Source organism: Schistocerca nitens, chromosome 11, assembly GCF_023898315.1.
Source record: "Schistocerca nitens isolate TAMUIC-IGC-003100 chromosome 11, iqSchNite1.1, whole genome shotgun sequence".
Taxonomy (NCBI): Eukaryota; Metazoa; Arthropoda; class Insecta; order Orthoptera; family Acrididae; genus Schistocerca; species Schistocerca nitens.
Genome location: NC_064624.1, coordinates 152,628,087 through 152,654,280, shown reverse-complemented (window position 1 = coordinate 152,654,280; position 26,194 = coordinate 152,628,087). Strand labels below are relative to the sequence as shown.

Sequence of the window (26,194 nt, the reverse complement as noted above, 5' to 3'; positions counted from 1 at the left end):
AGGTGTGTATTATTAATTCATCTTCTCCCCTGGTCATAGCATAGCATACAATGTGAATACAGGGACAAGTCTTTCATGGTGGCATGGTTCAATAAAATCATTTCATTTTATAAGGTGTGTAACTTCGAATAAAACACTTGAGCTTTCGACAGCTGTCTCTTGCCATTGTCGTCAGGAGCTAAAATCACTAACTGCCCGTGCTGGCGAGGTGTTTCATTTATATTAGTGCAGTAGCAGCATCTCGAATGTTTCAGATAGGGCTGAAGTGGTGAATGCACAGGAGGTAATTTGAACAGTTCTGGATTGCTGCAGGAATGAGTGACGTCACAAGATGTGAGTGGACGGCGCCACATACAAAACTGCTGCTGCTGCCTCCCAACAAGTGTCAAGTGTAATGTAGCTATTTCTTGTTTTCACAGATAAAGTCCTGGACTTTAATAACTTTACATACATCACCTGGAGCAGGTCATATTTTAAAATAAATTATGATAAATACACTGTGTTATTTCTCCATTTATTGATAAACTCCATCGTGACCAACATTTCATTCTACAACAGACTAACTCATAATAGCCCATTAAATCAGTGACTGCATCTGACTCTTTGGCCAGCTCCATCCATTATATAAACGTTTCTTACAATTGATGATTCTTACTACACTGTTACAATTCTAATTTATCATGATTTACAATGGAAAAAAACATTTATTTAAAAAGTATTTGGTATAACAACATATTCTGCACAAGTGACTGACAAATTTGAAATGCATACTTCTGATTTAAGTGCAACAATTTACTGTACTGAATTTCATAAAATGTGAAATTTTAACAATTACTGTGAAGCTATGTAAATGTCATCAAAATAATTCAAGTAATTTACACTGATTAGCCAAAGTGTGTTGACCACCTGGTTAATAGATTACCATTCCACTTTTCAAACACAGTACAACAGAGAGTCTGCTCGGCACGGATTCCAGAAGTCCTCGACAGGATTGCAGAAGTATGTGGCGCCAGATGTCTGTGCGTAAGTCGAGCAATTCCTGCAAATTATGGGATGGCGGTTTACGGGCACACAGCTAGTTCCCGAAATGTATTCCAAATTGGTACAGATGAGCCACACGGCCAAGACATCAATGTGTGTTCACTGTAATGCCCGTCAGGTCACTGTCTCACGAATCCGACTTTGTGACACAGAGAGGTATCCTGCTGGAAGATGTCATCCCCAAGGGGGTGGGGGTGGGGGGGGGGGGGGGACTTCAAGCGTGAAGCAATGCGGATGATCTGCAATAATGTTCATGTAGTTAACTGCTGTTGTGATGCCTTCAATTACCACCACAGAAGCCCAACTCTGTATAACCCATAGCATAATTCTGCCTTCACCAGCACGCATATGTGATGGCGTTCACACGGATGACGGCGTGTAAGGACCCAACCGTCGACGTGATGTAGCAAGAAGTGTGACTCCATTGACAGGCGACACATTTCTGTCGATCCACAGTGAAAACTCAGGGATGCTGTGCCCATTCCAATCGTAACTGATGATGAAACTTCCTGGCAGATTAAAACTGTGTGCCCGACCGAGACTCGAACTCGGGACCTTTGCCTTTCGCGGGCAAGTGCTCTACCAACTGAGCTACCGAAACACGACTCACGCCTGGTACTCACAGCTTTACTTCTGCCAGTATCTCGTCTCCTACCTTCCAAACTTTACACAAGCTCTCCTGCGAACCTTGCAGAACTAGCACTCCTGAAAGAAAGGATACTGCGGAGACATGGCTCAGCCACAGCCTGGGGGATGTTTCCAGAACGAGATTTTCACTCTGCAGCGGAGTGTGCGCTGAGATGAAAATCATTTCTTTCAGGAGTGCTGGTTCTGCAAGGTTCGCAGGAGAGCTTCTGTAAAGTTTGGAAGGTAGGAGACGAGATACTGGCAGAAGTAAAGCTGTGAGGACTGGGCGTGAGTCGTGCTTCGGTAGCTCAGTTGGTAGAGCACTTGCCCGCGAAAGGCAAAGATCCCGAGTTCAAGTCTCGGTCGGGCACACAGTTTTAATCTGCCAGGAAGTTTCATATCAGCGCACACTCCGCTGCAGAGTGAAAATCTCATTCTGGAAACATCCCCCAGGCTGTGGCTGAGCCATGTCTCCGCAATATCCTCTCTTTCAGGAGTGCTAGTTCTGCAAGTTTCATATCAGCGCACACTCCGCTGCAGAGTGAAAATCTCATTCTGGAAACATCCCCCAGGCTGTGGCTGAGCCATGTCTCCGCAATATCCTCTCTTTCAGGAGTGCTAGTTCTGCAAGGTTCGCAGGAGAGCTTCTGTTAAGTTTGGAAGGTAGGAGACGAGGTATTGGCAGAAGTATAGCTGCGAGGACCGGGCGTGAGTCGTGCTTCGGTAGCTCAGTTGGTAGAGCACTTGCCCGCGAAAGGCAAAGATCCCGAGTTCGAGTCTCGGTCGGGCACACAGTTTTAATCTGCCAGGAAGTTTCATATCAGTGCACACTCCGCTGCAGAGTGAAAATCTCATTCTGGTAACTGATGATGTCGTTGGGGCGACATAGGAACACACAGGGGTCACGTGATGTGGAGCTTCACGTTCAACAATGGCCGTCGAGCAGTGTGCCTCGAAACACTGCTCTGTCGTCAGATTTGCCGCAGATCGCTGCCTATCCTGAATTACACAGTGGTGGATCCTCTGACTTATACGTTTTGTGATGAAACGTAGTCATCCAGAACCTTACGGCCAACTTGTTATTTCATCACCTTTCAACCACTTTTTATAGGTGCTCACAACAGTATTATGCAAACAGGCAGTCAGCTTCCCTGTTTCAGAGATTATTTTTCCCACCTGTGGTGCTACAAAAATGTGTCCTTGGTCAAAACCACTTATCTCAGTGGATTTCCGAATTTGCGGCCCACACCTTTGCTATAACGATTGCCCATTTGTCTCTCTTCTGCTTACATTCGTTCCTTACTGCGCTACGTACCTGCGACGCCACCAGAAGGCATTCGACCCTCAAGGTGTGGAGCGCCCATAATTTTTTGGCTCGTAAGTGTAGTTCTATTCAAGAACCTTCAACATCGCAGCACGTCAGCAATCATTGGTTAATATATTAAAAAACCAAAAACCCGTCTCGATTGCAAAAAAAGCACCTAGTGTCAAGTGTTAACCCAGGTTTCGGCGTAGATAACTACACCTTCTTGAGAACAACAATAAAACCCACAAATGCCTAAGAAGACCTTTGTCAGTGATTAAAAGAACACCATAGCTATACATTTATAAACGGAAAAGAAAAGGAAAACACAAACAGTACATATGTACAAAGTCAAAACCAGTACTTAACTTAATGGTGTACGCTCCACCTCACACCGGCCTATGTTCGATAAACTTGCAGTTTATGGCGGGTCACGGCCCATCGAACATAAGCCGGTGTGAGGTGGAGCGTACACCATTAAGTTAAGTACTGGTTTCGACTTTGTACATATGTACTGTTTGTGTTTTCCTTTTCTTTTTCGTTTATAAATGTATAGCTATGGCGTTCTTTTAATCACTGGCAAAGGACTTCTTAGGCACTTGTGGGTTTTATTGTTGTTCTGAAGGAGGTGTAGTTATCTATGCCGAAACCTGGGTTAACACTTGACACTAGGTGCTTTTTTCGCAATCGAGGCACGTTTTTAGTTTTTTGATAAAGTAGTTATATTCAACAGCAGCTATGTCAGTGCTAAAATTATACTATTTTATACCAAGAACAGTGTTTTATAGTTGTCCGTCAAGTTGATAACATACTAAATGTTTTCATTTTGAACATTTAACTATGTCTTTTATAGTACCAACTTGTAAATTCCACCAAACTGTCCTATGTATTGTGTACAAAATTTGCATTTCATGGATAGTTATTTATCTTCCTGGATTTTAAAATTAGTCAGATGGTTGGTGCCCCAAATTCAGTTAAACAGTCATTAATATATGTTACCAATATATGACTAATACATCTGGCAGTGTTTTACAGTTGCTAAATACATATGGGAATTGGATATACAGCCTAGTCTCCTTCTCCATTCTCCTGCTATCCACCACTTCTTTCACCCTCAATCTGTCCTCCTCCTCCTCCTCCTCCTCCTCCTCCTCCTCCTCCTTCTCCTTCTTCTTCTTTCTGTCCACTCCTCCTTTCCCCTCTCTATGCCAATTTCCTTCCCCCCCCCCCCCCCCCACACCTACCCACCCACCCCCACTCCTTTTTTGTCCATCTGCTCTTTCCCCCCTGTTTCTGACCTTGAGCCTATTTATGTTACTGCAAATGAAATCTTGATTTTTGAATTGAAGTCTCTTAAAATGAACGGATAAGTACGAGGGCTATCCACAAAGTACATTACGTTTTGGAATTAAAAATAAATAAAGTATTGGAAACTTTTTTTATTACATACGGATGAAAGCCACACTTAAATACTACTTTTCTACATAGTTGCCATTTAAATTAAGGCACTTATCGTAGTGATGGACGAGCTGGGAAATTCCTTCATTGTAAAATTCGGCCGCCTGCGCCTTCAACCATGTGGTTACCTTTTCTCGAAGCTGTGCGTCGTCATCAAAACGCTGCATAGCCAACCATTTCTTCATTGGTGGGAATAAGTGGAAGTCGCTCGGTGCCAGGTCGGGACTGTACGGCGGATGGGGAAACAACTCCCACTTAAAAGATTCGAGAACTTCACGAGTGGCATTTGCCGTGTGGGCCCGGGCGTTGTCGTGAATTGGCAAGGTCTTAGAGCCCAACTTTCCCCTGCGCTTGTTTTGTATTGCTCTTCTGAGGTTGTGCAGAGTTTGGAAATACCTTTGAGAGTTTATTGTAGTGCCTCTTTCCAGGAAATCCACAAAAATCACACCTTTTCTGTCCCAAAAGAGGTAACCATGTAGTTGAAGGCGCAGGCGGCCGAATTTTACAACGAAGGAATTTCCGAGCTCGTCCATCGCTACGATAAGTGCCTTAATTTAAATGGCAACTATGTAGAAAAGTAGTATTTAAGTGTGGCTTTCATCTGTATATAATAAAAAAATTCCAATACTTTATTTATTTTTAATTCCAAAATGTAATGTACTTTGTGGATAGCCCTCATATGTTGGAATCATTGGTATACAATGTATGAGAGACCTCTACCGATGCTGGATCTGACTTTATTGAGTTGGCGCAATGGTCGTAACTACAGCTCAAATCCCTTTTCTTCCATCCAGATCTAGGTTTTACATAATTTCCCTAAATAGCTCCAGGCCAATGCTGGGATGATTTCTTTGAAAGAGCGTGGCCAATTTTGTTGCCCGTCCTTGATACATTATAACCTTGTGCTCTGTCTCCAGTGACCTCAACGCCGGCGGTACAGTAAATGCTGATCTTGCTTGTCTGCTTCGATCTGTGAGGATGGTAGCTTCAATGTCAGTATTTTGCATAGTTTTAATCTGCAGACAGCTGGGATTACAAAATTTCAAAGGATTGAAGATTCTGCATTGGTGCTCTAATGAGAAGCCTATAAGCCATAAATACAACTTTCCTGGTTTCTGTTAAAACTGAATGTGAGGAAGAAAACAAATCAGCGCATAGTCATGTACACGAATTTTGTTTAAAACCGTGTATAAGGAGAAAGAATATGCTTGGAAGAAACAAGTTGTCTAATTGTTTAAATGTGCCGCCATCATAGTTAAAACCACCTGTGAGAAAAAATATAAAATAGCTCATTTTCGCAGCACAGCATTTTCTCACAATCAGCTTTAGCCTGTGTCCATTTGAATGTTTATTAGAGCATTGCGTAAACATTTGAAATAAATCGGTCAGTAACTTTTCGAGATTTTTTGTAACAACCTCAAATGACGACTTGTCATTATAGAATAGTACAGATTACAAATACACAGCAATATCATAAAACAATGGAAAATCGAGGATAGAATAATTACAATATTATGGAAAGGATAGATTGATACTCACTCTGTAGCAGCGATGTTGAGTCGCAAACGGGCACAACAAGAAGACTACAAAATATGTAAGCTTTTTGGACAGAAGGCCTTCTTCCAAAACACACACACACACACACACACACACACACACACACACACACTCACACTCACACCTCACACACACTACCATTCTGGCTGTCTAGGCCAGACTGGCAGGCAGAGGTGGTGCTCATATGTGCGAAAGTTCATGTAAGAGTGTGTGTGTGTGTGTGTGTGTGTGTGTGTGTGTGTGTGTGTGTTTTGGAAGAAGGCCTTCTGTCCAAAAGCATACGTATTTGGTTGTCTTTTTGTTGTACCTGTCTTCAGCTGAAAATCTCTGCTATGACGGGTAGCATAATATTGTCAACAATGTAATAAAATGCTGAAATGAAATTAAATAATTTCTCACTCAGCTGAGACTTGAACCCAGATTTCCTACTTACGAATGGTTGCCTTGCATGTCTCGGCTATGTGGACACCGTCCATTGTTCTCACTGTTGCTGGTTTTCACCAGAGTCATGCAAGAGTTCAGGAGGGGGGGGAGAGAGAGAGAGAGAGAGAGAGAGAGAGAGAGAGAGAGAGAGAGAGAGAGAGAAACATACACATCACATTATCAAATACGTATGTAATTTGACAGCCATATTATCTCTTCAGTGTGAGTACACTCTCTCTTATGAACTCTTCCAGGACTCCATTGACTGCTGGTGAACTAAGAGTATGACGGACGTGGTGCTTCATCAGTATTGTGCGAGAAGATGGGAATTTGGGCAGGATGGGAGTTGGGTCCGAATAACCACAGCAGTCCCGACAACTGCTCGTGAATGTGGAAAATCGGGTTTCCAGTCCTGACCCGACACAAATTTTCACTTTTTACCATTGTAATTATATCAGTGCATAATTGCAACTGTCAGAACTTTTGACGTGTATGTATGGCTGCAGAATCAGGAATGGTGTCTGTTCTTCTGGACATGTATGAAAGAATAGACAGCTTATGTATATAAAAATAACGAAAGTTATAATGTATCGACTCCTTCGCTACAAAGATGAATCACCTACTCCTATATGAGGATGTAGGTATGTTACATTACAAGCAATTTCTCACTAATGTGGACAGGGAGACAAATAACAAATGTCGTTGAAAATGTATTGTAGATTCCGTCAGAAACAAGGTTGCAAACGGAAATGTCACAAAGGAATTATAGAGATTGGCTGCAAGTGGTCATTGATTGAAATCAATGGGTAAAGTTGAAAATTTGTGCCAGACTGGGTTCAAACGTGGGTCTCCTGCATAATAGGCAGGTGCTCCGACCACTGAGCCGTCCGGACACAGAAGTCATTGCAACTACACTACTGGCCATTAAAATTGCTACACCAAGAAGAAATGCAGATGATAAACGGGTATTCATTGGACAAATATATTATACTAGAACTGAAGTGATTACATTTTCAAGCAATTTGGGTGCATAGATCCTGAGAAATTACTACCCAGAACAACCACCTCTGGCCGTAATAACGGCCTTGATACGCCTGGGCATTGAGTCAAACAGAGCTTGGAGGGCGTGTACAGGTACAGCTACCCATGCAGCTTCAACAAAATACCACAGTTCATCAAGAGCAGTGACTGGCTTATTGTGACGAGCCAGTTGCTTGGCCACCATTGACCAGACGTTTTCAGTTGATGAGAGATCTGGAGAATGCGCTGGCCAGGGCAGCAGTCGAACATTTTCTGTATCCAGAAAGGCCCGTACAGGACCTACAACATGCGGTCGTGCATTATCCTGTTGAAATGTAGGGTTACGCAGGGATCGAATCGAGGGTCGAGCCACAGGTCGTAACACATCTGAAATGTAATGTCCACTGTTCAAAGTGCCGTCAATGTGAACAAGAGATGACCAAGACGTGTAACCGATGGCACCCACATACCATCACATCGGGTGATACGCCAGTATAGCGATGACGAATACAAGCTTCCAATGTGCGTTCACCGTGATGATGCCAAACACGGATGCGACCATCGTGATGCTGTAAACAGAAACTGGATTCTTCCGAAAAAATGACGTTTTGCCATTCGCGCACCCAAGTTCGTCGTTGAGTACACCAGCACTGTGATGCAGCGTCAAGGATAACCGCAGCCATGCTCTCCAAGCTGATAGTCCGTGCTGCTGCAAATGTCTTCGAACTGTTCGTGCAGATGGTTGTTGTCTAGCAAACGTCCCCATCTATTGCCTCAGGGATCGAGACATGGCTGCACGATCCGTTACAGTGATGCGGATAAGATGCCTGTAATCTTGACTGCTAGTGATACGAGGCAGTTGGGATCCAGCACAGCGTTCTGTATTACCCTCCTGAACCCACCGATTCCATATTCTGCTAACAGTCATTAGATCTCGACCAACGCGAGCAGCAATGTCGCGATACGATAAACTGCAGTCGCGATAGGCTACAATCTGACCTTTATCAGTCAGTACGTTGTAGGTGTTGCCACTGGCGCCAAGCTAGTGTGAATGCTCTGAAAAGCTAATCATTTGCATATCGCAGCATCTTCTTCCTGTCGGTTAAATTTCACGTCTGTAGCACATCATCTTCGTGGTGTAGCAATTTTAATGGCCAGTAGTGTACATTGATTTCAATTAATGCCTGCTTGCAGTCAGTGTCTGTAATTCATTTGTGTCTTAATTCGTAATGGCTGTCGGATCAAAATGTAGTGTGTTATTTTGGATCTCTGAAAGAACAGACTAAACAGAAATGTGTTTTTAGATCTGGTGTAAATGAGACTCTACCCAGCACCCGCAATTGAGAAAATGTCCTCACAGGCCGTTTGCCCACCCGCAGCGTCCCCACGATGGGGGACACGGTTCTGGCCGACCTGCCGGACGAGGTCCTGCTCGAGGTGTTCTCGCGGCTGCCGCTCGCCGACGCGGTAACGTGCGCACTGCACGTGTGCGCGCACTGGCGCCGGCTGTTCCGGTTCCGCGCCCCGTGGCGCGGCCGCACCTACGAGGCGCCGGACGAGGCGCAGGCGGAAGAGGCGTACCTGGTGGCCCGCATGCTGTCGACGGGGCGCGACCTCACCCTCGAGGCGGGCAACCGCTTCTGCCTGCGGGCCACGGAGGACTCGGTGACGGTGCGCTGGGACATCTTCCAGCAGGAGAAGTTCGAGCTTCTCACCGCCGGGAGCCGCGTCCGGAGCCTCAGCATCCCGGGCGACTTCCTCGTCTGGTCCAACGTCACCAGCCTGGCCAGGTGAGAGGATTTCAGTCTGTTTGCGAGTGGAAGGCAATAGCTGAGTGGCACCTGTGGCCCTGCAGCCACTTGTTTGCATCAGACAGTCGCTGCTGGAAGGCATTTGGTACAGCTCATCACTGCCACCTAATGAACAAAATGAGAGTGTATGGCATCAAGCTGACTGTAATTAATTGGTTTGCAGAGTTTCTACCAAACAGAACGCAGTTAGTCGTTCTCAGCAGAGAGATTTTCAGATGTAAAAGTAACAGACAGACTTGGTTGCAAAACTAATGTTTTTATTTTATTAATCCTTCAGTGATACTTTTTGCATTACACAATGCACCTTCAGTTTTGCCTAAGAGAAAAACAATCTTTGATTTAAATGGTGTGACTCCAATTTAGCAAAATTAGGTTAGGCTAGGGGGGGGGGGGGGAGGGAGGGGGGGAGAGAGAGAGAGAGAGAGAGAGAGAGAGAGAGAGAGAGAGAGAGAGAGAGAGAGAGAGAGAACAAATTGTGGGCACATAGAGTGTACGAGGGTCACTAACAATATTTTCATTTCTCCACATAATTTCCTCCGTCTCAACTGCTTTATGCCATCTTGGAACCGGCGCCTGTATACCCGCACGGTAAAATTCTGGACCAACCTGTTGGAGCCAGTGTTTGGCAGCGTGCACAAGGGAGTCATCATCTTCAAACCTTGTTCCACGAAAAGAGTCTTTCAGTTTCTAAAAGAGATGACAGTCACATGGAGCCAGGTCAGGACTGTAAGGCGGGTGTTTTAGTGTTGTCCATCCGAGTTTTGTGATCGCTTCCATGTTGGTTTTTTGACTGACATTTGGCCGTGCATTGTCGTGCAACAGCAAAACATTCTGATTTTGTCGATGTGGTCAAACACGACTCAGTCGAGCTTGAAGTTTCTTCAGTTTTGTCACATATGCATCACAATTTATGGTGGTTCCACTTGGCATGATGTCCACAAGCAAGAGTCCTTCAGAATCGAAAAACATCGTAGCCATTTATTTTCCAGCAGAAGGTGTGGCTTTGAATTTTTTTTTTTTTTTCTTGGGTGAATTTGCATGATGCCACTCCATCGATTGCCTCTTCATCTGTGGTGAAAAATGGTGGAGCCATGTTTCATCACCTATCACAATTCTTCCAAGAAATTCATCTCCACGATTCTCGTACTGCTCCAAAAGTTCGGTGCATACTGTTTGTCTTGTTTCTTTGTGAGCCACTGTCAACATCCTGGGAACCCACCAGGCACGAACCTTTTTTAACGCCAACACTTTCAGTATTCTGCAAACACTTCCTTCCCCTATCCCAACGTAGCGTGACAATCCGTTCACTGTGATGCGTCCGTCAGCAGTCACCAATTCGTTAAGTCTCCACACATTGTCTGGAGTGTGTGCAGTATGAGGCCTGCCGCTGCGAGGACAATCCTCAATATTGCCGTGCCCGCTTTCATCACGTAACCTGCTCGCCCACCGACTAACTGTACTGCGATCGACAGCAGCATCTCCGTACACCTCTTTCAACCTCTTGTGGATATTTCCCACTGTCTTGTTTTCACAGCACAGGAATTCTATGACAGCACGTTGCTTCTGACGAACGTCAAGTGTAGCAGCCATCTTGAAGACATACTGTGATGGCACCACTCACGGGAACAGGTTGAACTAAGTTTGAAAAAAAGCAGGACGGATGTATCTACACACTATAAAACTTTGACACATGCAGAATGAAAACTGTATTTTTACAAAAATAGTGTGCATTTATTTTTGAGTGACCCTCGTGTAAGATAAGAGGAACATATATCAGAAAAATCAATAAAATGTTAAAAAGCCAGTAAACAGTGTAATGCAGGAAAACATTTCAACAAAATTTTAAAAACATATAAGAAACATCGTACCGATATAGAGGTCGTTAAAGACACTAGAAACTGTGCCTAAACCATATGAAATCCCCAGGAGGTAGTTGCCCTTGTTATAGGTCTATTAGTTTCCACATTACACTGTCCAGTCACATTAATGTGACCAGCTGTCACAGGCCTGAATAACCACCTTTTGTAATGTAGATCGCTGTGAGGTGTGCAGGAAGAGTGTTCATTAGCTTCGGGGAGGTACCGACAGGGATGTGGAGGTCTGCCGACTCCAGTACCGTGGCAAGCTGTCCTAAGTTTCTCAATTGAGGATCTGCGGCACAAACAGCCCAGTTGAGGTGGTCCCACAGGTACTAGATCAGTTTTAAATCTGGAGAGATTGGTGGCCAAGGATGTATCTTAAAATCATCTTGCTGCTCTTCAAACCGTGCACATACACAGTGAGTTGTCCAACATATCTCATTGTCCTGCTGGGAGATGCCACCATGCTAAAGGAAAACAAACTGCATGTATGCGTGGATACGATTCCCGAGGATAGATGCATTCTTGTCGACCCGTCGTGCCTTCCAGAATGACGAGATCACTCGAGGTATGCCTTCGGCCCGGCTACTTGTGACGATTGTTGCAGGGTGTTTACTTTCAGATTTTCACATCACACACGGTAAGAGCTGTGTGTCCCACGGAACATAAAATGTGACTCATCTGAAAAGGCCACCTTCCGACAATCGGTGGGCATCCAGTTGTGCAAATTCCAGCCTTCTTCGTCAGTGAACAGCCGTCGCACGGGTGCACGAACTAGTCACCTGCTCGGGAGGCCCGTATGTGGCAATGTTCACAGAATGGTCATTCAGGAACCTCTGTTAGTAGTCTGGGTGGTCAGTTGCTCAACAGTTGCATCTCCACAGCTGTCATTCACCCCTGTCATCCGTGCCCCGTGGTGCATCACAGCTACCTCAGTGCTGGATTTGGATTGCACCATTTTGTCATTCACAGTATAATTTAACCCTTTCGGGACGCGAGGCCCGTATACGTGGCCCGATTGTCACGTCAGAAGCCATCAATTGTTTGTGACTACACGGCAAATATGGGAGCCGTAGACAGAGCTGATCACTACTGCGCATCATTCCATTTTGCCAGAAAATCCTTCAAATGGTGGAGGAAAATTTTCTTCTGGTTATTCGAGGTACAATATTCACTTTTCTGATAGGCCTTGGCCTATGTAGTAAATTTTTATTTTGACAAAAGGGTAATTGTTCTGGCTAATTTCAGGTGGGGATCGTCAACGCTTACTTGCTATACGTCATCATAGCAAAGAAAAGACAAGACACCAAAGAGTGATTTGCAATTTCGGAAGAGTTTCGTCAAGGAGCTTGTGGGTGACGTCAGAGCTCAGCCGACCCCATTGAGGAAGAGGCCGTGCTCTGAGCCTGGTGACCTACACAGGATGGACAGCCTGTGCCATGATATCGCAAGAATGGATACCGGAAAACGAGGTGACTGTGTCATTTGCAGTAATCGCTCCAAACCAGGACGACGAAAACAGTGCGCACCTTTTTTTGCAAAACTTGTCCGTCTGACCCTTCTCATCATGTGCCTGAGTGCTTCAACATGTATCACAAAGTAGCAAATTTACCGAAAGGACTTGTAAAACATGGTTGCCTATCGAAAAATTGATATGCCAAAGTTGTGTAAATTTTGTTATAAGCAAATTTTATGAAATTTTGTAGTTTATTGACATAAATCAAATTTTTCACCCCTCAAAATGGACTTTTCATTTTTCTTCCTACGGACGTCCCATAAGAGATAAAATTGTATTTTATATGTTGTTTTAAAGCTAAAAATGTAAAGAATAAGATACAACTAATTTTAATATGTCTAATTCAATGCATCACCTCTCAACTAAAAAAAGTAAAAAAAATCAAATTTATCTTTTTTTTTAACACCACTGCCAAGTCAAAAAGTGTGCGATATGGAATAATGAAAATAATATGCCAGTAAAGAGCATGTTTTAAGCTTCATTTACAAAAAAAATTACACCGATAAGTCAAAAACTGTAGATTTTATAAGAGGCGAAAGAAACCTAAGGGATATGGAACCCGCACAGTGCCACCGAATTGCTCCGCTTTGGGGAAATGCACTGTGTCCCGAAAGAGTTAACCGTGGTGGCATGCAGATAGTTTACAAATGTAGGCATTTCGAAAATGCTTCCACCCCTGCCCCAAAAGCCAATTATCGTGCTCATTTTGGACGTCAGATAAATTGCTCCATTTCTGCATTACGACAACAACTGCACTCTTTTCCGTGTCCCTCTCTGACACACTTTATGTACTCTCCACTGCTAGTGTTGCCACAGGTCATCTGTGAGTGGTGGTTGTATGTTGACATCAAACATAGGTGGTGACCACGGTAATGTGACTGGACTGTGTATAAATGACCTGATGAGTTTTTTATTCTTATTCCAGACTCTTATTGGCACAACAGTCATCATTTGAAGCACAATTCATGGAATTGTCAGTTATTTCCTACTTCTTCTACTGTTTCCACAGTTTCTAACAAAATGGTGACATCATTCAAATAAATGTCCAAGATATTAACTAGCATATCAGGTGTTCAGGAGAAGAAAACACAATGAATACCAACATCAAACACTTCCCATTGCTGTAAAAGCAACTGGAAATAATAATGTAAATCAATTGAGTTGCAGACACTATTGAATAGTAACTGTAAGCAATTTTTGTCAGGGAAACTATCAGTGAAAAAAAAAATTGCTTTACAAATTACAATCATATTGTGCCGTGTTACCTTTTTACTGATGCACTGTCAACCAAGGATATACATCTGTTGTGTTGCACATCCACAGTCTGCTACAGCCATGGTAGCAGTGTACCTTTCTTTAGACACCTGTTGGGCTATGAATTTGACAATTTTCTGCCTTTTTTTTTTTTTTTAATAAGTGTTTGCAGTACATCTTTGCAGCTAAAATCTTGAAAAAGTATTTCTTTCAGTGTATTCATTCTGCATAAAAACTTTCAGAGTAGGTTTGAGTATGTGAAATTGGTCCATTTGCTTGTGAAATTAATCGGAAGTATTATTAGGAAATGTAGTCTACACATGAAGGAAGTTGTTTGCAAAACCCTTGTTCCACCAATTCTTGACTGTTGCTTGTTTGTAGCAGATAGGAGGGATAGAGGAAGTAGACAAGATGCAGAAGAGCAGTGCGTTTCGTTACAGGTTCATTTAGTAAACATGAAAGTGTCATGAAGATGCTGAGCTTATTTCAGTGGCAGACACTGCAAGAGAGGCATTCTGCACAGATGTGTGATTTACTATCAAAATTTGTAGACTCTGTCGCATCCTGGCACAGTTTCTGTACACAATTTTTATTATTATTATTATTATTATTATTATTATTATTTTTGCGTTAGCTAGCATGTTTGTCAACCTTTATAGTGGAGACAAGAGGATGGAAATCTCCTTGGTCAGAATGGGTGTTCGGCTAAAACAGGTTGGTCACGTACATGGAATTGACAGGATTGATCTGCTGAAGTAGCAAGTTATTACTTTGCCTGGGTTCGTGTATTGTTCTCTCAACACAGTTGTTTACTGAGGTGTCAAACCAAAACCCCTTAACAGTATGTCAGATGCTTTTGATAATCCTTAGTTAGACCATTCTCAAAGATGAGTGCTTTCACTTCCATTCGGTCTGCTAACTACTGGCCACTTTGCCTAAATCATAAATTATCAACACTTTGAAATAATGCTCTATGAATCAAGGGCCACTTCCCCTCTAGTACAAGAGACAAGCACCAGTCATTAACTTGTCCCTGCTATTCACTGAAATTCCTCTTAGTTCTTTGATACAGAGACTGGCAGTCTCTCTTCAAAGCTATTCCAGTAAATACTGAAAATTGCTACTTAGCTTGAGGTTGCCGTATGTCCACCGTCTTCTCGTAGATGAAGTGTCTGTTGCTCTATCAGATGTTGCTGTGGAGAATCATTTCACTCCAGCTGCTCGGACTGCTCGACAAATCTCCTCTCGATCGATCCCGTGCACACACGCTTCTCTGCAATATCTGTCGAGAACATTATCTCGGAAGCTTTACTTGATATGTGAGCAACTCGGTGTTTGACTATTATTCTAAGTTGTTCATGTGGTTCCTCCGTTAATGTGCATTGGGAAGTTCCCTATCGTTAACGTTGACTTTGACTTCGGTATTGCTTGCGAGTTGTCAGTGTACTGCTTGCAGGTATGTGTGAACGACCTCAAAGGAGCAAATAGTGTGCAACTGCTCTGAGATGCATTATCTGCCCCCGATAGCCCGTACAACTTCCCTCTGTTACACACATGGGCCATCTTGTGTATGAAACCTGGCTCACTTCTTATGTTATGATCTGATATATGATTAAAACTATTAACATTTTCTGCGGTCGTGACACTTCCTAGACGAGTCAGCCAATATACGGTATTGCTTCATCCTACATTTATCTCACGAAAAGATTATGAAGGCAAAATTAGACAGATTCGAGCTCATGTGGAGGCTTACCAACAATGCTTCTTCCTGTAAACCATTCACAACTGCAACAGGAAATGGGGGAAGTGACAGTAGTACACAAAGCACCCGCTGCCACACACTGTGAAGTGGCTTGTGGAGTATAGATGAAACATCTCTTCCATCTTTGCCCTGGAGCTCCCGTGACATCAAGCAAAATTGAACTCGTGACTGCAGTGTAATATATCCCACCTCCAACAGTTGCGACATAACTCTTTCCATTTATTATTAATGTGTTACTAGCTGTTGATGTGGACTTGCTTCTTGATTAAAATTATCATACACAGCTATTATTGTGAGAAACTTTTTACTTGCTGTGGTGGGTTTAAAAGAACAAATTACTTTTGTCCAAATTATGGTATAAATTTCCTGTCGTTTATGCCAGCTAAGCTTGATAACTATCATTGATTGAAACTAGTAGCGAATTATGCAAAATAAATGGCAGCTGAAGATTTCACCATGAATTTTAACAATTATTTGGCAGCTGAATACCCCACCTGCAAACATACATAAATCTTCTTATTTACTTTTGTGGTTTTATGTAGCATTCTCATCTTTGTTTTTCTTGTCGGGTATCATTTGCTATTAATTAGGTGCTCACTTGAGCAGTCTTATCCCTCATTTTTCAGTTGTCTTAAAATAAATCAAAAGTGCAGAGAAAGATGTAATTTGTCTTATCTTGATGGATGTTGAAATGAGCTGACACAAATACAGTCGTGCGTACATTTTTGTGACAAATGGAGAGTTTCAAAATTGTTTGATGTGTGTCATGGTAATTAACTGTTTTGGTGTATTCCTAGTGGACAATCTTATTTACAGTTGATATACACATCCTAAAAGTTTTTTAAGCTACTGAGCATAGCGTATTTTGTAGTTGACATTCTCTTCTACAAGTCTGCATCGCAGTGCTACCTGTTGACTGATGTTTGAACTTCTCACAATGCCAGAGTCATTAATTAAAAGTCTTTGCTATATACCTGCTTTTGGGAAAGATTGTGATCTGATCACTGGACTTGAATGCATATGCCACTAACAGTTCCGACAGCACCTTAAAACAGGCCAGCTCTTGCACTAAGCACATTTTTTTAGGATATGAATTTCAAACTTGAGCACTTTATGGCTATAATAAAGCCCTTGCTAGAGTAGTGCTTTACTTACTCAGACTGATCCATTTAAAAACACGAAAACAGATACTGTTTGCTTTACATAGCTGTCAAGGAATGATTTGGATCCTCAACACTTCTTTCACCAATGAAGATGTAAATTCAATTCTTTTTCATATTACTTCAAAATTTTATTACATCTTATATATTTTGTAACATCCTATCAAAGCATTGGTCCCAAAACATAATCAGTCCAAAACTGAGACTTCAGTTACATGTGTGTGAACTTCTCATAATGTTATTAATAACACCAGAGCATGCATCATTGTTAACTTTTCAAGTTAATTCAGAACTATTGATTTACAAAGCATTACAAACTTTTTCTTTTGCATCTGTGTTACTTAATTTCAGTCTTACTGTTTGAAAGTACAACTTTTTGTAAATATCCATCAATAAATAATAATGGAAAATTGCTACTTACCATATAGTGGAAATACTGAGTCGCAGATAAGTACAACAAAAAGACTGTCACAATATAAGCTTTCAGCCAACATGGCCTTTGTCAAAAATAACCCCCCCCCTCCCCCCACCACACACACACACACACACACACACACACACACACACACACACACACACATGACTGTGCAGCCTTTGGCAGCTGAAGCCACACTGCGAGCAACAGCAGCAGTGCATAATGGGAGTGGCGACTGTGTGGGGGTAAGCAGGAGGCTGGGGTGGGGAGGGGGAAAGATAGCAGAATAGAGGTGGTGAACAGTGAAGTGCTGCTGGGAGAGCGCAAAGATGAGGTGGAGAGAGTGTAGGGCCGCTAGGTGTAGTCGGGAGGTTAGACAGTGTGTGGGGGAGAGATGGGGGCTAGTGGAAAAGGAGAGAGGTAAAAAGTGCGTGGGAGGAATAGAGAGCTGTGTAGTGCTGGAATGGGAACGGGGAAGCAGCTGATGGGTGAGGACATTGATGTAATGAAGGTTGAGGCCAATAGGGTTATGGGAATGTAGGATATATTGCGGGGAGAGTTTCCACCTGCACAATTCAGAAAAGCTGGTGTTGGTGGGAAGGGTCCATATGGCACAGGCTTTGAAGCAGTCATTGAAATGAAGAATGTCATGTGTGGTGGCATGCTCAGTAACAGGGTGCTCCAGTTGTTTCTTGGCAACAGTTTGTCGGTGGCTGGCCGTTTGTGCGGACAGACAGCTTGTTGGTTGTCATGCCCTCGTAGAATCCATCGCAGTGGTTGCAGCTTAGCTTGTAGATTACATGACTGGTTCCACAGGTAGCCCTGCTTTTGATGGGATAGGTGATGTTTGTGACCAGACTGGAGTAGGTGGTGGTGGGAGGATGTATGGGACAGGTCTTGGATCTAGGTCTATTACAAGGATATGAACTATGAGGTTAGGGATTGGGAGCAGGTTTGTGTAGGGATGGACTAGTATATTGTGTAGGTTCTGTGGATGGAGGAATACCACTGTGGGTGGGGTGGGAAGGATAGTGGACAGGAGATTTTTCATTTCAAGGAATGATGAGAGGTAGTCGAAACCCTGGAACTGAGTTATGAGGGGAATGCTGTTCTGTGGCCAGACATTGAGGCTGCGGGCAGTTGTGAAAGACGAAAGATAAGGCACGGGATATTTGTTTCTGTACAAGGTTGGGAGGATAATTACTGTATGTGAAGGCATCAGTGAGACCCTCAGTATATTTCTAGAGAGACCGGTCGCCACTGCAGATGCGACGACCACGGCCTGCTAGGCTGTATGGAAGCGACTTTTTGGTATGAATGTAGCCATCTTTGAGGTGGAGGTCAACATCTAGAAAGGTGGTTTGCTGGACAGAGTAGGTCCAGGTGAATCAAATGGGGAGAAGCTTTTGAGGTTCTGGAGGAATGTGGATTAGGTGTTACATTCCATCCTGGATTTTCCATTGTTTCATAAATAAATAATCAATTACATAAAGGCTTGTAAATTTACAAGTAGTTTTCTTCTTGATAATAATAATTTATATACAACCCAATTCAAATTCATTTGTAACATTTTACAGGAATGATACAATATTCTTTACGTGTGTGGATACATGATTTTCCCCCTTCTGTTTCTTATTGTTCCTAAAAGCTTAATTAAAAACTATTAAAATGGTGTGTTTTTTCTATTTACAAGCGACTAATAACGATATGTAATATAATATAAAAACTGAAATTAACTCAAACTAAGTATGACATGTACGGAATACATTTAAGTACAACTCAGCATAGTGGAATAAAATGATGTAAGTATGAAAAAATGCACCCAGTATCTGGTGGTTTACTAACAGGGAATCTTAGTGTTCAGTCACTACTTTGTATTGGCTGTTAAGAGGGTAGTTTAAAAACTTCTCGCAACGGAACAGAAAAAATGTACCTACATCACTGAAACTTTTGTTTCATTTTTCAGTTTAGCCTCCTTGTAGATTAGTGCACTTGGTCCAACAATGTTCTAGTGCCTTGATCCCATCTCAAAAATGAGTTTCCTCCAGTCTAGCATAATAGTTGTCAACTCCGGCTATCAATTCTTTGTTTTAAGTGAATCTTCATCCACAAAGAAAAATTTTCTGTTTTGGGAAGAGATGGAAGTCTGATGGAGCCATATCAGGTGAATATGTGTGCGGGCGCACATTGTCTTGATGGAATATGATTTTCTTCCTTGCTAAACCTGGCCTTTTTTCGTGTATCTTTTGTTGCAATATGTCCAGGAGGTTAGCGTAGGATTCTCCGGTAATTGTTTGCCCAGTAGGGAGATAATCTACAAACAGAATCCCCTTCGCACCCCAGAACATTGATGCCATGATCTTTCCCACTGAAGGAATTGTCTTTGCTTTCTTTGGTGGCGGAGAATCAGCATGTTTCCACTGCTTTGACTGTTGTTTTGTCTTTCGAGTATAGTAGTGCATCCAAGTTTCATCTGTGGTCACAAACTGGCACAAGAAAATCTTGTTCGTTTCTCCTAAAACAGGCAAAACATTGTTCCGATACATCCATTCTCAGGCGTTTTTGGTCCACCGTCAAGTCGTGGCACCCATCTTGCAGATAATTTATTCATTTCTAATTCTTCAGTTAAAATTTAATATACCCTTTAATATGACATCTGGCGAGCGTGAGCAATTTCACACACTTTGAATTGGCGATCCTCTGTGACCATTTTGTGCACTTTTGCAATGATTTCTGGAGTAGTGACACATCTCAGCCAACCACTGTGTGGCTCATCATCTTAGCTCTCCTGACCAAATTTAAATTCATTTGTCCACTTAGCAACGGTTGAATATGAAGGAGCAGAGTTCCCAGTGTATTCTGGAAGTAATTAATCACTGCTCGAATCTCGATTTCCCCCCCCCCCCCCCCCCCCCCATCTTCGCAAATCTCTACGCGGGAACAACAACAGAGCCACGTAACCACCACAGCTCTCTTCCAAGAGCATTGATGTGGCACGTGTTTACAGGCAATAGTCCAATGAATATCACGTGAACAACTCATTGCTCTAGTGCTGACCTCTCGTGTTGATTCCGAGAACTTTTCAAACCACCCTCATACATCACAGCCCCCAACTAGCTCCAAGCAATCTCTCTGTGATAGATTCCATGGTAACAATACAGAAATACAGCTTAATGTCAGTAGGGAAAAACACACGCGCAAACACTAGACTCAAATTTGCACAGAAAGAAATGGCATGAGTAATGCTAGGTAAGCCCATCTACATCTACATCTGCATCTACATCCATACTCCGCAAGCTACCTGACGGTGTGTGGTGGAGGGTACTTTGAGTACCTCTATCGGTTCTCCCTTCTACTCCAGTCTCGGTATTGTTCGTGGAAAGAAAGATTATCGGTACGCCTCTGTGTGGGCTCTAATCTCTCTGATTTTATCCTCATGGTCTCTTCGCGATTTATACATAGGAGGGTGCAATATACTGCTTGACTCCTCAGTGAAGGTATGTTCTCGAAACTTCAACAAAAGCTTGTACCAAGCTACTGAGCATTTCTCCTGCAGAGTCTTCCACTGGAGTTTATCTATCATCTCCGTAACGCTTTCGCGATTACTAAATGATCCTGTAATGAAGCGCGCTGCTCTCCGTTGGATCTTCTCTATCTCTTCTATCAACCCTATCTGGTACGGATCCCACACCGGTGAGCAGTATTCAAGCAGTGGGCGAACAAATGTACTGTAACCTACTTCCTGTGTTTTCAGATTGCATTTCCTTAGGATTCTTCCAATGAATCTCAGTCTGGCATCTGTTTTACCGACGATTAATTTTATATGGTTATTCCATTTTAAATCACTCCTAATGCCTACTCCCAGATAATTTATGGAATTAACTGCTTCCAGTTGCTAACCTGCTATATTGTAGCTAAATGATAAAGGATCTTTCTTTCTATGTATTTGCAGCACATTACACTTGTCTACACTGAGATTCAATTGCCATTCCCTGCACCATGCGTCAATTCGTTGCAGATCCTCCAGCATTTCAATACAATTTTCCACTGTTACAACCTCTCGATATACTACAGGTGTCATCCGCAAAAAGCCTCAGTGAACTTCCGATGTCATCCACAAGGTCATTTATGTATATTGTGAATAGCAACGGTCCCACGACACTCCCCTGCTGCACATCTGAAATCACTCTTACTTTGGAAGACATCTCTCCATTGAGAATGACGCTGCGTTTTGTTATCTAGGAACTCTTCAATCCAATCACACAATTGGTCTGATAGTCCATATGATCTTACTTTTTCATTAAACGACTGTGGGGGAACTGTATCGAACGTGTTGCGGAAGTCAAGAAACACGGCATCTACCTGGGAACCCGTGTCTATGGCCCTCTGAGTCTTGGACGAATAGCACAAGCCGGGTTTCACACGATCGTCTTTTTTGAAACCCATGCTGATTCCTACAGAGTAGATTTCTAGTCTCCAGAAAAGTCATAATACTCGAACATAATACGTGTTCCAAAATTCTACAACAGATAGACGTTAGAGATATAGGTCTATAGTTCTGCACATCTGTTCGACGTCCCTTCTTGAAAACGGGGATGACCTGTGTCCTTTTCCAATCCTTTGGAATGCTACGCTCTTCTAGAGTCTTACGGTACACCACTGCTCTAACATCATCTCCAGCCAGCTAATTACTCTGCGCTTTGCTCTGAGATCTCTTTATATCAAACCAGTCCGTGCCCACCAATTCGCGACATTTGATGAGAAAATCTGCCAAGTGCCCAAGCAGAATTCCAGGGCCACACATGGGAACACACTTTTGAATACTCTGTAGGTTTTCTGTTCCAAAACAGCAGCCTCGAGAAACCGTGAAGGCATCCCAAAATCTACATCTATACCTATTTACCCTACAACCCACCATGTGATGCATGGTGGAAGGTACCACATACTGGTACTAGTCATTTTTTCTGTTCCACTTGCAAACAGAGCAAGGGAAAAATGACTGTCTATAAGCCCTCATACAAGTCCTTAATTCTCTCATATTATCTTTGAGGTCTGTACGCGAAATGTACGTCGGCAGCAGTAGGGCCATTCTACAGTCGGCCCCAATTGTCAGTGCTTTAAATTTTTTAATAGTGCTTCGAGAAAAGAATGTCGTCTTTCCTCCAAGGATTCCCATTTGAGTTCACGAAGCATCTCTGTAATTCTTGCTGCTGATAAAACCTGCCACTGACAAATGTAGCAGCATGCGTCTGAATTGCTTCAGTATCTTCTGTTAATCGTACCTGATGAGGTTCACAAATTCTTGAGCAATATTGAAGAATGGATAGCACTAGTGTTCTATATGCTGTCTCCTTTATACACTCCTGGAAATGGAAAAAAGAACACATTGACACCAGTGTGTCAGACCCACCATACTTGCTCCGGACACTGCGAGAGGGCTGTACAAGCAATGATCACACGCACGGCACAGCGGACACACCAGGAACCGCGGTGTTGGCCGTCGAATGGCGCTAGCTGCGCAGCATTTGTGCACCGCCGCCGTCAGTGTCAGCCAGTTTGCCGTGGCATACGGAGCTCCATCGCAGTCTTTAACACTGGTAGCATGCCGCGACAGCGTGGACGTGAACCGTATGTGCAGTTGACGGACTTTGAGCAAGGCGTATAGTGGGCATGCAGGAGGCCGGGTGGACGTACCGCCGAATTGCTCAACACGTGGGGCGTGAGGTCTCCACAGTACATCGATGTTGTCGCCAGTGGTCGGCGGAAGGTGCACGTGCCCGTCGACCTGGGACCGGACCGCAGCGACGCACGGATGCACGCTGAGACCGTAGGATCCTACGCAGTGCCGTAGGGGACCGCACCGCCACTTCCCAGCAAATTAGGGACACTGTTGCTCCTGGGGTATCGGCGAGGACCATTCGCAACCGTCTCCATGAAGCTGGGCTACGGTCCCACACACCGTTAGGCCGTCTTCCGCTCACGCCCCAACATCGTGCAGCCTGCCTCCAGTGGTGTCGCGACAGGCGTGAATGGAGGGACGAATGGAGACGTGTCGTCTTCAGCGATGAGAGTCGCTTCTGCCTTGGTGCCAATGATGGTCGTATGCGTGTTTGGCGCCGTGCAGGTGAGCGCCACAATCAGGACTGCATACGACCGAGGCACACAGGGCCAACACCCGGCATCGTGGTGTGGGGAGCGATCTCCTACACTGGCCGTACACCACTGGTGATCGTCGAGGGGACACTGAATAGTGCACGGTACATCCAAACCGTCATCGAACCCATCGTTCTACCATTCCTAGACCGGCAAGGGAACTTGCTGTTCCAACAGGACAATGCACGTCCGCATGTATCCCGTGCCACCCAACGTGCTCTAGAAGGTGTAAGTCAACTACCCTGGCCAGCAAGATCTCCGGATCTGTCCCTCATTGAGCATGTTTGGGACTGGATGAAGCGTCGTCTCACGCGGTCTGCACGTCCAGCACGAACGCTGGTCCAACTGAGGCGCCAGGTGGGAATGGCATGGCAAGCCGTTCCACAGGACTACATCCAGCATCTCTACGATCGTCTCCATGGGAGAATAGCAGCCTGCATTGCTGCGAAAGGTGGATATACACTGTACTAGTGCCGACATTGTGCATGCTCTGTTGCCTGTGTCTATGTGCCTGTGGTTCTGTCAGTGTGATCATGTGATGTATCTGACCCCAGGAATGTGTCAATAAAGTTTCCCCTTCCTGGGACAATGAATTCACGGTGTTCTTATTTCAATTTCCAGGAGTGCAGATAAGCTACACTTTCATGAAATTCTTCAATAAAATGAAGTTAACCATTCACCTTTCCTATTAATAACCTGGCATGCTCTTTCCATTTCATGTTACTTTGTAACATTACAGCTAGGTATTAAATTGATGTGGCTGTATCAAGCAGCAAACTACTATTGCTGCCTTTAAATGTTGCAGTGTTGTTCTTCCTACTGATGCGCGTTAACTTACACTTTTCTACATTTCAAGCAAGCTGCCATTCATCACACCAACTAGAAATTCTGCCTAAAGCATCCTATATACAGTCACTCAATGATGACTCTTTACTGCACACCATGGCATCATCAGCAAAGAGCTGTAAATTGCTGCTTGGCCTATCCATTAGGTCATTTATGCATATAAAATATCTCCAGACATCTGAAACGATAAATGCCTGAAAGCATAAACTCCAACCCAGTGGGTCCACAGCCCTCTATCTCAGTCCCATGAGGACTGCCGGCCAACACCCTCATTTTGTGGGCTCGAAACTGCTCCACGAAATTGTTTAACACGTAGGTCTTCCAGCCAGTCATAAAGAGAACCATAATCTAGGCATTTTATTATTGGTTGTACCCTGCTCCTACTTACATCACTTCTGTAGGGTGCTGCTTCCTGTCATTTTCTCTGGAATGGACGTAGGGAAAAACAATCATCGTGGGAAAATCACTCACTTTGAAATCAGGCTAGGTGGCTCTGACCACCACCCATTCAGAAGGACTAAAGTAAGACCAGATGATCATCTTCAGGCCAGACGAAAACCCCCCTTTCGCCTTCAGCTGGAAACTGGTTGCGATGACCACAATATAAAACAGGACTAACACACAGGCATATGCAGCAAATGATTTGTTACAACAGTACAAGAATAAGCTGCTCTCTCTTTCACTGACTGCTCTAAAGGACAACTGTAGTACTCCTATGGTCCTATGGTCTCATCCTATTCTGAATGGTACTGTATTTACTCATAATCACCCATTGCATTAAGCAATTTTGATCATAAAACTGCTATAAAATGACTGAATTATTCACTGCTAGTCATTAAAATTGCAAACCTGTGAGGACAGCTGACAACAAAAGGCAAATTGGCAGGATGTGCACTACATTCTTGGATGTGCAAAAGAGATGCATTTCTGTATAACCACTCCAAATACACTACTGGCCATTACAATTGCTACACCAAGAAGAAATGCAGATGATAAACGGGTATTCATTGGACATATATATTATACTAGAACTGACATGTGATTACATTTTCACGCAATTTGGGTGCATAGATCCTGAGAAATCAATACCCAGAACAACCACCTCTGGCCGTAATAACGGCCTCGATATGCCTGGGCATTGAGTCAAACAGAGCTTGTATGGTGTGTACAGGTACAGCTGCCCATTCAGCTTCAACACGATACCACAGCTCATCAAGAGTAGTGACTGGCATATTGTGAGGAGCCAGTTGCTCGGCCATCATTGACGAGACATTTTCAATTGGTGAGAGATCTGGAGAATGTGCTGGCCAGGGCAGCAGTCGAACATTTTCTGTATCCAGAAAGGCCCGTACAGGACCTGCAACATGTGGTCATGCATTATCCTGCTGAAATGTAGGGTTTTGCAGGGATCGAATGAAGGGTAGAGCCACGGGTCGTAACACATCTGAAATGTAACGTCCACTGTTCAAAGTGCCGTCAGTGCGAACAAGAGGTGACCGAGACGTGTAACCAATGGCACCCCATACCATCACGCCGGGTGATAGGCCAGTATGACGATGACGAATACACGTTTACAATATGCATTCACCGCGATTTCACCAAACACAGATGCGAACATCGTGATGCTGTAAACAGAACCTCGATTCATCCGAAAAAATGACATTTTGCCATTCGTGCACCCAGGTTCGTCGTCGAGTACACCATCGCAGGCGCTCCTGTCTGTGATGCAGCGTCAAGGGTAACCGCAGCCACGGTCTCCGAGCTGATAGTCCATGCTGCTGCAAATGTCACCGAACTGTTCGTGCAGATGGTTGTTGTCTTCCAAACGTCCGCATCTGTTGGCTCAGGGCTCAAGACGTGGCTGCACGATCCGTTACAGCCGTGCGGATAAGATGCCTGTCATTTCGACTGCTAGTGATACGGCATTCCGTATTACCCTCCTGAACCCACCGATTCCATATTCTGCTAACAGTCATGGGATCTCGACCA

The 26,194-nt window shown here is 43.7% G+C and overlaps 1 protein-coding gene across 1 annotated transcript in view; it reads left to right on the top strand.

Moving 5' to 3' along the window:
- Window positions 1-26,194, top strand: part of LOC126212731 (F-box/LRR-repeat protein 14-like) — a 92,515-nt gene that overhangs the window by 16,459 nt on the left and 49,862 nt on the right. The window contains exon 3 of the mRNA XM_049940142.1: window positions 8,809-9,219. Within this exon, the coding sequence (XP_049796099.1) occupies window positions 8,809-9,219 (411 nt within the window). The remainder of the gene's footprint in view (window positions 1-8,808; window positions 9,220-26,194) is intronic.